The following is a 12,150-nucleotide window of genomic DNA, read 5'->3' on the forward strand; positions in this document are numbered from 1 at the left end:
AACTCTGCTGCTCTCCACACACAGTCTGTATCTTTCTAACATGTCAGCTTGACTCAAACTTTCAGCCTCAGTCAGTTCAAAATGAAGTAATTTAAGGTTCTTTAGAAAGACAGAAACCAGAAGTGTCAGAACATGGTGAAGGTGGAGAAAACAAACATCCCTTTAACTGTAGCAGCAGCTCTCTGAGCGGTTGGATGACGGGAAATGAATCTGAAAGCTGCTTATAGACCACATCAGGCACCTTCAGCTCTACTTTCACATTTGAAATGATTCTGAGCGCTGATTGGGTGATTTTCTTTCACAGGGTGAGTTTAACCGACAGGCTCTGGTTATGAGTTATCACTTCCTACAAAGCAGAGTCTCAGTTACACAGCATCACAGCTCCAGCAGAGCTCCAGTGTAAACGGATCTAAACCTTCTCTGATGGGTCATATCCACTATTTATTCAGCAAGCTGCGGACAAACCAAACTTCTGAGCTGCCTGAATAACAGCTTCATGTTATAGAGGAAGAAGGAGAGAAGAGAAGGTAATGTGTTTAGATGTTGGACACAGAAAGTCTTTGTTGCTGTTGTTCTGACAATAATTCTGTGTTTGGAAAAGTAAAGTTGTTACTTTTACTGTGTGATTTGAACAGAATCAGTTATACTGGAACATGTTCATGATAAGGAGAGTTTAGAGCAGCTCAAAACAGTCGTAACTGTCATAATTGTATGTAATTTATCCTTTTTGTTCAAATTGTTACATTTAGAGCACATTTTTTAAACCATGCTGCGTGGGGGTGTGAGATAAAAAAAAAACAAAAGAGAGCTGGTAATCCCCTGTGATGATGGGAAGTTCAGAGGTGGGAGATTCAGATGCTTCACTTCCTCTGTATAACATATCCATAAATCTGTTATATGTGCAGCGTTTTCCTTATAGCTTAAAAATACTTCAAAGCTGTTTTACCGGTCAGTGAAGGCATCATAGGATGTAGCAGAGAGTGGGGAGGATAAGATGAAGAGAGAAGCACCAATGTTATTCTGACAATGCCCCCTTTATACCATGCTTTTTTCTTTCTTCCTGTGAAAAGTTGCTTATTTTACTTTAAAATTCTTCAAAGGTGCTTATCGGTCGACTTCACTGATGTTAAGTTTTTCCACCAAGTGCATGATGGGAAACATTTTACATTTTTTTAAAGCTCTGTGTCTGTAAAATGAGGCGACTCTTCACCTCTGTCTCCTCTCACAGGGAGAAGATGATCTGCAGGATCCTGCTGCTCATCATCCTCACTTCATGTGTCTGTGGTCAGTTTCCAGCTTCACTTTATCAAGTCCAAATACTTTGATCATCTTCTGTGTTTGCTTAGATAGTGCAGATTATTGCTATCACATGTTAAAGAGTGTCTGCTCCTCTCTTTCCCTCTCTGTCTCCTCAGCAGCAGCATTTGTAGTGAATGTGCCACAGAGCTCCTATCAGGCAGAGGAGGGGCAGAGCATCACTCTGGAGTGGACGTTCACAGCCAAACCTGACAGCTCCTGGAGCTCCCTGCTTATCTTCTGTGAGCTGAGAACTGATGATGGAGGCTCATATCTGTATCATGTTCATGAAGGTGATGAGGTTTCAGAGTCTCAGGAGGAACACTTTGCAGGACGAGTCCAGAGTGACAAAGACGCCCTCAGAGAAGGACGAATCAGACTTCATGTGTCCAGACTCAGGACTGAGGACTCTGGTCTGTATCTGTGTTCAGTGAAAACTGATTATGGCTCCGGCTTTGGAAGATGTAGACTCAGCGTCTCTGGTGAGTTCATGTAACCGGTTAGTTTCTAGCGTTGTGTTTTTATGAACATGAAAACTTTTCCCGTTTATTCTGACAAAATAAATAACAAAAAAATCCTCCAGTCAATCGTGACCAACTTGACACAGAAATATGTGAGTGCACTACTCAATAAGTTTAAGCTAACAGAGGCTAAAACACAGAAATTTCTGTGACCACAGTGTTGCTTACTGATAGGGTTTTGTTCCTTATTAACAAAGTCCCACTTTAAACAGAAAGAACCACACAAGTGATCAGTATTAAGTTCAGCTTTTGCAAAAGGTGAGAGCCGTCGCTGCTTCAGCCACAGGTTTATGTGTCTCAGCAACCTCCAGCATCCTCCCTGCAGCAGCCTGGTTTTATTCAGAGATAAGAAAAGGGGAAGAGCTTTACAAAACAAAAGGTTGCATAGAAATAACTAGTTTGAATCAGGCATTGTGAGTTGTAGTTTGAACTCAGTTGAACTCGGTTGACCTCTGGAAGGCTCCAGCAAAAGGGGAGAGGCAAAAGCGTAAGATATATCATATAGGAGGGACCCTCAAAAATGAACGTTGAGGTACAGAAACTGAGTCTCAAACGTTCCACATATTGTCTCAGGAGGTCAGACATGTCAGGTAATAACTATTTAAACAGATTTTGTGTAATTATAATTGCGCATATTACTGCTGTATAATTGACTCTGTTACATTCACACAGTAGATTTAATGTTCTTGATATTTTTCCTGCTGGTTCTTGTTCATTTAGAGTTTTTCCTGCTGAGAGTTAACATGAGATTTAAAGCCCAGATGTTCCAGTAGTTAGCCATGAAGAACCACTACAGAACTAACCCAGTTTATCCAGCTCAGAGTTTAAAGTAGCTGAGAACCAAATGTCTCTGTTTGTGTTGTTGTGTTGTTCATATAGACTCATACATATGAACAGTATCCACAACATTTTATTCTGTCAGCTGTTAACACAAAATCCAAAGCAAATGAAGAGAAAACAGACAAAATGCAGCAGAACAACAGTTTCTCTGACAGCAGATGAAGAATTACTAACAGCTGCTAATGATGAGGGAAATGTTTCCTATTTCCATGAATCACCTTCACTTTTTGTCCTTTACAGCAGCTGCTGATCTCTCCCAACCTCAGAGACCGACAGAGAGTCCACAACCAGACACTTCAGGAGGGATCGGACTCTATTGTTTAATGGGACTGATAGGAGGAGCAGCATTAGCTCTGAATTTCCTGCTCATTTACTTTTGTCATTTCAGCTTACACAAAACACTGATGCAATCATCACAACCTCCCCAAACTGAACTTGAAAGATCAGTGGAGAATCCAAACAAGAACGGGTAGAAGAGCCAGGTTTTCTGATGTAGTGGAATTTTTTGTCCTTTACAGCAGCTGCTGATCTCTCCCAACCTCAGAGACAGACTGAGAGTCCACAACAAGGGAGTATTTGCAGTAGCTCTGCTGAAATTATCTGGAGTAGTTGTTTCACTAAATCCACCGATAAAACAGCAATCTTCAGTGCAGTTATTGAACAGAACCCTGAAGCTGCTTTTCCTGCACATCCAGACTGACCTCTGACCTTTTCACCTCTCAGACTGTCTTCATGAACTGAGACAAACAAACTGGATGAAAGACAGAGAGGACCAACATCTGAGAGAGACTGAGAGGACTCTGTGGATTCTTCTTCTCTGATTCTATCAATATAAACGCAGAAGAAGAAGAAAAGGCCCCATTATCAGTGGCTGAGAGGCTGCTGCAGGAGAAACTCCAGCAGCTTAATAACTTGTAATCAGTCCAGTAGATGGCAGTAATGCTCCTCACACAGCTGGAAGTCATGAGTGGAAATGGTCTCTGAGATAATAACAATCCCATGTTGACACAAAGTGGTTCACTCAGACTGATGCTGCTCATCAGGAACATCATTTATCTGACTTATGAGGACCTTAAGTCACATTCAACCTGCTGTTTTAAATTTTTTTATTAAAAAAAAATAATAATAATAATTATTGTAATATGTCATAATATACAATAATAAAAAATACTGAAAACATAAATTAAAAATGCATAGTTTTTAAATCTTGTCGTTGTTTAACATTGTTTCTGATTATAATGAGAATGAAGATGTTTGTGAGTGGGATGAGTTTCCAGTGAGCTTGTAACTTGACATAGTTCATGTGGTTAATTACTCAGCGGACCACCATGTGCGTTTGTTTATTCAGTACCCGGTTCATCCAGAAGGTGGCGCTGTTGGACCAGTTAATCTGTTATTATGGCTCATAAGTATTTCTGTTTGGTTAATTATGCCATCATTATTGTTGCATATATATTCTATTCCTTTTCATGCTCTTTAAATGCAGCTGTAACAAAAGAATTTCAATAAACACATTACCAATAACATAAAGTTAATCTGGATCAATAAAGTATTCTGATTCTGATATTCAGAGCAGAGATCAAGTGATCCAGTTCCAGTCTGATCTTTCTGACTGTATCTCCTGTTTTTATGTTTCCTCTCTTCTTCTCTCACTTCATTTTGAACCGACTGAGGCTGAATGTTGGAGTCAAGCTGACATGTTAGAAAGATACAGACTGTGTGTGGAGAGCAGCGGAGCTGATATTTACTTTCAGTTTGATCCTTCCTTTGGTCATGAGCGTCAGAGCTCTGCAGAGGTGGTTTCTTAAACTTTTGGGAATATTAGTTTTTATTGTGTCCCATCCTGATACGCTGTTGTTATTTCTGAAAACTTAACTGATTACGATGGAGATCAGAAACTCAATTCAAACCTCTCAGAGGGTGATAATCAGAGAAGAAGAGAGGAAACATAAAAACAGGAGATAGAAACAGTCAGAAAGATCAGACTGGAATTGGATCTCAGCTAAAACAGAAAGTGGATGAAGTGATTGTTTCCATCCATCATGTTTCTATGAAGCAGGATGGATGCTGTATTTGTACAATGACTTTAGGGGTTGTTGGAATCAGCGGCTGAAGCAGCTGAGAGAGAAGAAGGAATCTGAATCTGAACCTGGATGATTCTGTTTCACAGTTTAACCAACAGGCTCCGTCCTGAATATGAAGGTGTGGTTATCACAGAGTCTCAGTTACTCCAACAGCATCACAGCTCCAGCAGAGCTACAGGGTAAACGGATCTAAACCTTCTCTGATGGGTCATATCCACTATTTATTCATGTTGGAATCACAGCAGACATGTTCACAAGTCATTTTTTCCAAGTCTAAGTCAAGTCTCAAATGACTGAAATGAACATTATATCATCAGACACATGCCACTTGTGTCAGGGACGTGGTGTGGAGGGAGGACCCAGATGCAGAGTTCAAAACAAAAACTGGATTAATTTCCAAACAAGAACAAAAAGCTCAGCTGAACCAGATACCAGAAATCTTAAACTGTGGAAAAACAAAACAAGACAAGACTTGACTATGGAAAATTACAGCAAAAAGCTGAACAACCATGAACCTGAAGCATCGAGAGAAAGAGAGAGAGAGATGAGGATTCTGCATTGCACTGAGGGAAACCTGGAAACTAAATACTGTGGGGGGGGCTGATTGGTGACAGGGTGCAGCTGTGGAACAAAGACAGCTGACATGGATGAACCTAATTATGTGCAAGGGAAAAAACATCCATCCATCCATCATCTGCCGCTTCTCCGGGGGTCGGGAGCAGCAGCTTTAACAGAGAAACCCAGACGTCTCTCACTCAACAGGGCTATTTCAATCCGGTGTGAAGAAACGCCACGAAAGCTTGTTTGAAGTATAGAAATGTATTTGGAAATATGTGTGTTTGCTCTGCACCACAGGACACATTAACAGACATATTTATCACCGGCTGTGTGGCCTGAACCTCTCATGCATAACATTTTCCAGCTTAATTTCAGTGCATTTTTCAGTTTTTTTTACAGTGTCAACCTGGAATTTTATCAGGCGTCGCTGAAATTGTAAAAGTGGGCTATTTTAAAGTAGAAATTATGTTAACGTTAAGCTACATCCACGTAGACTTGGCTGAGCAGTTCGTTTGGTAACTGTTAGTCGTAGTTCATGCTTCAACGTCATTTCGATGACGTAACTGCGACTGTTAACCTACTGAACCAAAGTCCTTCCCAAATTTCACAGACTGTTGCAGATAAATCAGCAGCGCCGTGCAGTGGACAATGAAGCTATAATCTGCATATAGTTTACAGCACTGCTTACTTTGATTAGTTTGATTAGCGGTACCCGTCGATACGCGCCAAGTTTCCCTTTCACGTTATAAACAGACTGACCTGTCCTTGTGCGGTTTCGGGAGCCTGATGAAGTTGGACGTAGTTGAGCCGGCGTTATTTACCCTGATACCACACACTTTAAGTGGCCTGTTTGCTGTCTGTGTGAACGCTTTATAACTAAATGAGACAACATCTGGCACAGTTCCAGATGAGCTTGACGCTGCCATGGTTACAGTAGTTTTGATATCAGTGGCTGCGCGCATGCGTGAGGCTGTGTTGCGCTCAGCCTGCCATCAGCCTTCATACATCAGAATTAATGAAATAAAGATCAGAAACAGTCATTTCATGACATGAAGATTGTTTAAACGTCAAGTCAAAGTCTTTGTTTGTGCGACTCAAGTCGAGTCGAGTCGCATGACGTCAGCATGGACGTGCCACAGTTAACAACTGTAAACCGAGGTGGAGCAGCTGTATTTGCAGTTGGAGTTCATCAACATTGAATGTCCTCATAAGTCATATAAATGATGATCCTGATGAGCAGCATCACTCTGAGGATTGTTATTATCTCAGAGACCATTTCCACTCATGACTTCCAGCTGTGTGAGGAGCATTACTGCCATCTACTGGACTGATTACAAGTTATTAAGCTGCTGGAGTTTCTCCTGCAGCAGCCTCGCAGCCACTGATAATGGAGCCTTTTCTTCTTCTTCTTCTGTGATTATATTTATAGAATCAGAGAAGAAGAATCCACAGAGTCCTCTTGGTCTCTCTCAGATGTTGGTCCTCTCTGTCTTTCACCCTCTGTTTGTTTGTCTTATGGAAATTTTAGTAACGCAGCGAGTCAGTTATTATCTTCTGAGGAGATAAGATGCTTTTATTAATAATATCTTGCAAGAGAGAACAACACAGTACAAAATACAGAGTTGCTCTGGCCATTGAGGCAAAAACACACAGTTATACCTTACATACATACCTTCCAAACCACAGTTACCCAGACACAGTCGTAAATATCAGCCCTGTTCCCCTTAAAGTGCAGCTATCTCATTATAACAAGCCCACCATTGTAAAGAGGAATTTAAGAAAACAGGACCTTATACACTTATACACAGTAACACTCAATACAATGCATATAAGAATTAATTTTCCATTACAGTCTCAGTACATGCAGACTGAGAGGTGAAAAGGTCAGAGGTCAGTCTGGATGTGCAGGAAAAGCAGCTTCATGGACCTTCAGGGATCTGTTGAATAACTACGCTGAAGTTTGCCCTGTTAGTGGATTATGTTCAACTAAGACAAGGGAGTATAACCAGCAGAGCTACTGCTACTAATCTTGTCGGTCCCATCACACCATAGAGTCCGATCCCTCCTGAAGTGTCTGGTTGTGGACTCTCAGTCTGTCTCTGAGGTTGGGAGAGATCAGCAGCTGCTGTAAAGGACAAAAAGTGAAGGTGATTCATGGAAATCAGTTGGTTCTCAGCTACTTTAAACTCTGAGCTGGATAAACTGGGTTAGTTCTGTAGTGGTTCTTCATGGCTAACTACTGGAACATCTGAGCTTTAAATCTCATGTTAACTCTCAGCAGGAAAAACTCTAAATGAACAAGAACCAGCAGGAAAAATATCAAGAAGATTAAATCTACTGTGTGAACTCACCAGAGACGCTGAGTCGACATCTTTTAAAGTCGGAGCCATAATCATTCTTCACTTTACACTCATACTGACCAGAGTCCTCAGTCCTGAGTCTGGACACATGAAGTCTGATTCGTCCTTCTCTGAGGGCGTCTTTGTCACTCTGGACTCGTCCTGAAAAGTGTTTATCCTGAGACTCTGAAACCTCAACACCTTCATGAATATGATATAGAAATGAGCCTCCATCATCAGTTATCAGCTCACAGAGGATAATCAGGGAGCTCCAGAAGCTGTCAGGTTTGGTTGTGAACGTCCACTCCAGAGTGATGCTCTGCCCCTCCTCTGCCTGATAGGAGCTCTGTGGCACATTCACTACAAATGCTGCTGCTGAGGAGACAGAGAGGGAAAGAGAGGAGCAGACACTCTTTAACATGTGATAGCAATAATCTGCACTATCGAAGCAAACACAGAAGATGATCAAAGTATTTGGACTTGATAAAGTGAAGATGGAAACTGACCACAGACACATGAAGTGAGGATGATGAGCAGCAGGATCCTGCAGATCATCTTCTCCCTGTGAGAGGAGACAGAGGTGAAGAGTCGCCTCATTTTACAGACACAAATACACAATCATCAACAACTAGAAGCAGAGAAACACAAACCCTCTCTTCTGTCTCTGATCCACCACAAGACAGGAGCTGACTGCAGGGTCAATGAGATCAACTGCTACTCAACAGGAAAGGTAGCAGCCTGAGGGGGCGGAGCCAAACAGCTGGAATAAAGCAGGACAGCTTTCAGTGAGGCAGCCTTCAGTCTGTGCAGGAAGACACAAGCATTCACATTCACTTACAATTCTCCATTAATCAGAGATTTCCCAACCCAAAGGCCACATCAGGAACCTTCAGCTCTACTTTCACATTTTCCTTTCAAACATTTTGAAAAGCAGAATGAAAATGAGGTTTATTAGTTTTAGTTTTCTCTCAATAAGTCACCCTTACATTTCAAATTCACTAACCTTGAAAAACCTTGAGAAAGACTTTAAAGACTAACTCCTGACACCCTCTCACATCTAAAGACAATGTCACTGAGTTTGAAGTCACAGAATAAAGATTTTAAAGACAGGGTCACTATTTGTAAGAACACATCCAGAGTTTTTTTTACTTAATTTCCCATCATGCACCTGGTTGAAACTTCTTAACATCATTAAAGTCGACTGATAAGCAGCTTTGAAGTATTTTTAAGTAGAATAAGCAGCTTTTAGCCCCATCTGCATATTTAAGAGCTGTGTTGTGAGTTGAGAAGACAGGAAGAAAGAAACATAATGGAAAATGAAGGTAACGTCAGATAAATAATCGTGCAGCCTGGTCTGGAAAAGCCTCCCTTTACATTTTTTATTGGCACAAGAAGACCATGCCGTGATGTCGCAAGACTGGACAACTCCTCCCATAGTTACATAACCCCGCCCTGGTCAGACCACGACTTTCTCCTACCTAACGTTTTCGTATCTCTTGAATAACCGATATGTGTTCACTTCAATAGGAAAAGTAATTCTGTTGTACTTGGTTCTGGTTTCTTTCTCATCACTCTAAATTAGCTAAAGTGACGCTTTATTGCAGCCTTGTATAGAATAATTCAACTCAAGCTTTGCACCGTTTTACGTGAAAAAGCACAAAAAGAGTTTCAGAAACATTAACATTAACAACTTCTCAGAAAAAACATTAAAGATGCAGAAACATCGAAGACATGCGGTCAAACTAAATATCTTTTATAAATTCTGGTGATTCCTGGATGTGATAAATTGACTTATCTTATCTTCTCTTGCCTGTTTGAGCCCCTCCAGCTGCTCTAAACTCTCCTTATCGTGAACATGTTCCAGTATAACTGATTCTATTCAAATCACACAGTAAAAGTAACAACTTTACTTTTCCAAACACAGAATTATTGTCAGAACAACAGCAACAAAGACTTTCTGTGTCCAACATCTAAACACATTACCTTCTCTTCTCTCCTTCTTCCTCTATAACATGAAGCTGTTATTCAGGCAGCTCAGAAGTTCCGGCTCTGAATGTGAATGAATCTAAACGCTGATCGGATGATTCAGTAGGTAGTCGGTCGTTGGTTTATGGTTTGACCTGTTCTGACAAAGCCTGTTTCGCGCAGATCCCGCGCAGTTGCTGGTTATTCACGCCTCTGTCGCTGCTTGTAGGTTTCAACGCAGCCGTCCCTGTTTGTATGTATCCACGCCTGACCCATCAGAGAAGGTTTAGATCCGTTTATGTTGAAGCTCTGCTGGAGCTGTGATGCTGTGTGTTGGAGTAACTGAGACTCTGTTATAACCACACCCTCATATTCATGCCAAGAACATATCTGTTGTCACCAATGAGCTCAGACAGTATATTGTTTCCGTTAAATTTCCTAATAACCATAAAGCAATTGTCTGATGTCTACCACCTGTGCAAAGTTGCCTTGGGAAAATGATAAGAAGTCTGTTAATTGCCATCTGTGTAAGGGGGTTATGGGTATAAATCAGGACATTTTGAGAATAACTCCCCAGTTAGTTTGTCCAAGAAAAGGCTCAAAATTACGCACACACCATGTCCTTGCTTTGTGCTTAGTGATGGGAACATGCAACATCTTCAAGGTCACTAAGAACCGGCAGATTCTACTTAACGAAGACCGCACCCTCAGTAAGGCAGAGATCCTGGGGAAATCTCACACATCTCTCCAGACTTGATGCATCGAATCTGTAATTCTGATACGGACCTGGTTGGCAAAAAAGGTTTCTGTGTCAGCAGAGTTCTTCCTGCATCATCTACACACAGGCTGTCTGAAGGCGACCATCCCCAATACACCACACAATATTATTAAATTATATAAACACTTAATATTTGTGAAACTAAATTAAAAAAAAAAACCTTTTTAAACCTTTTCTAAGAACAGTTACTTATACTCAGAGCCTGTTGGTTAAACTGTGAAACAGAATCATCCAGGTTCAGATTCAGATTCCTTCTTCTCTCTCAGCTGCTTCAGCCGCTGATTCCAACAACCCCTAAAGTCATTGTACAAATACAGCATCCATCCTGCTTCATAGAAACATGATGGATGGAAACAATCACTTCATCCACTTTCTGTTTTAGCTGAGATCCAGTTCCAGTCGGATCTTTCTGACTGTTTCTATCGCCTGTTTTTATGTTTCCTCTCTTCTTCTCTGTTCTTCTCCTCTGTTCATTTTCATATCCTGTCTGTTTCTGGACAGTGTTGAAAGTTGTTCTTTCACATTTCCCGTCATCCAACCGCTCAGAGAGCTGCTGCTACAGTTAAAGGGATGTTTGTTTTCCTCCACCTTCACCATGTTCTGACAGTTCTGGTTTCTGTCTTTCTAAAGAATCTTAAATTACTTCATTTTGAACTGACTGAGGCTGAATGTTTGAGTCAAGCTGACATGTTAGAAAGATACAGACTGTGTGGAGCGAGGGAGTTAAACTCTCACTTTTACACAAAAACAGTCCCATCCTCTGGTGATTTACAGGAATTAGGAGTGTTTTTATAAACATTAGAGACATCAATCAGTTGTCAGTTCAGATATTTAGAACAAGTGGAAAATCTAGCTGCTCGGACGTATTCAACGTCATTCAGAAACTCATTTGGAACCTCTCAGGGGGGGTTTATTCAGTTACTTTACTTTTTACAGTAAAAGAGAAGTTTGCAGTTCTCTGGAAATCTGTAAAAGGTTCATGTTAATGTGTCTGATACTTACCAGCTGTGCAGAGCAAGAAACAGGGCGTCTCAAGATAAGGAATATACAGTCGAACGGACTCGTCATTAGTGCTTCCAGGGGAGGCTCAACAGATATGTATCCCTTATCTTCTGCCTATGTGCCTGTGGAACGGGGGCACCAAACAGGGAAATGTTTCATCCTACTTAAGGGAAGAAACACCCACAGTGGGACGGACATTTGGGCTTTTAAGATCTCTCCAGATTTGATGTCCATCCATCCTTAATCAGTCGGTCGAGTCAAGTCCATCACAGGGCCACACGGAGACAAAGGAGACAAACAACCACACACGCTCATATTCTCATATTCACTACTAAGGACAGTTTAGGGTCACTAATTAACCTCACATGCATGTTTTAGGGAGGTGGGAGGAAGCCAGAGTACCCAGAGAGAAACCCACGCATACACAGGGAGAACATGCACACAGAAAGGCCCCAGCTGGGAATCAAACCTGGAACCACCACACCACCGTGCAATAAATGGTTTTGGTGTTTGACCAAGTCTGTCTCAGGGTGCTGCTGTGTCCCTGTAAATAAGGAGAATTTTTACTTCCATAAAGTTTATAGATTCAAGTTACAGACACATAATTAACCTCTTGGTGACTGAATAATTAACAGAGGTCCATAATTCATTCATTACTTCAGAAAAATGCTTAAAAAGCTGCTGTCACCACTCCTGCAGCACTCCCTCCACAAGATGGAGACCTTGTGCCAGCGTAGAGATTCCTGCCCGAGCACCAGAGATATCAC

The 12,150-nt window shown here is 41.3% G+C and overlaps 1 protein-coding gene across 3 annotated transcripts; it reads left to right on the top strand.

Annotated features, from left to right (window-relative positions):
- The first annotated feature begins 375 nt into the window (after positions 1–375).
- LOC140281986 (programmed cell death 1 ligand 1-like) lies at positions 376–4,130 on the top strand. 3 transcript variants are annotated; one of them, XM_072376516.1, is made up of 4 exons: positions 376–527; positions 1,229–1,284; positions 1,419–1,778; positions 2,898–4,130. In XM_072376516.1, exons 2-4 carry the CDS (start codon positions 1,236–1,238, stop codon positions 3,128–3,130), a joined length of 642 nt encoding a protein of 213 aa, XP_072232617.1. In that variant the 5' UTR covers positions 376–527; positions 1,229–1,235; the 3' UTR covers positions 3,131–4,130. The 3 variants fall into 3 exon arrangements, with proteins under 3 accessions (XP_072232617.1, XP_072232616.1, XP_072232615.1); XM_072376515.1 differs by having other exon boundaries at positions 1,199–1,284; positions 1,416–1,778; positions 2,898–4,126; XM_072376514.1 differs by having other exon boundaries at positions 1,416–1,778; positions 2,898–4,126.
- The last annotated feature ends 8,020 nt before the right edge of the window (positions 4,131–12,150 follow it).

Source organism: Leuresthes tenuis, unplaced genomic scaffold, assembly GCF_036924035.1.
Source record: "Leuresthes tenuis unplaced genomic scaffold, fLeuTen1.0.hap1 SCAF_22, whole genome shotgun sequence".
Lineage (NCBI taxonomy): Eukaryota > Metazoa > Chordata > Actinopteri > Atheriniformes > Atherinopsidae > Leuresthes > Leuresthes tenuis.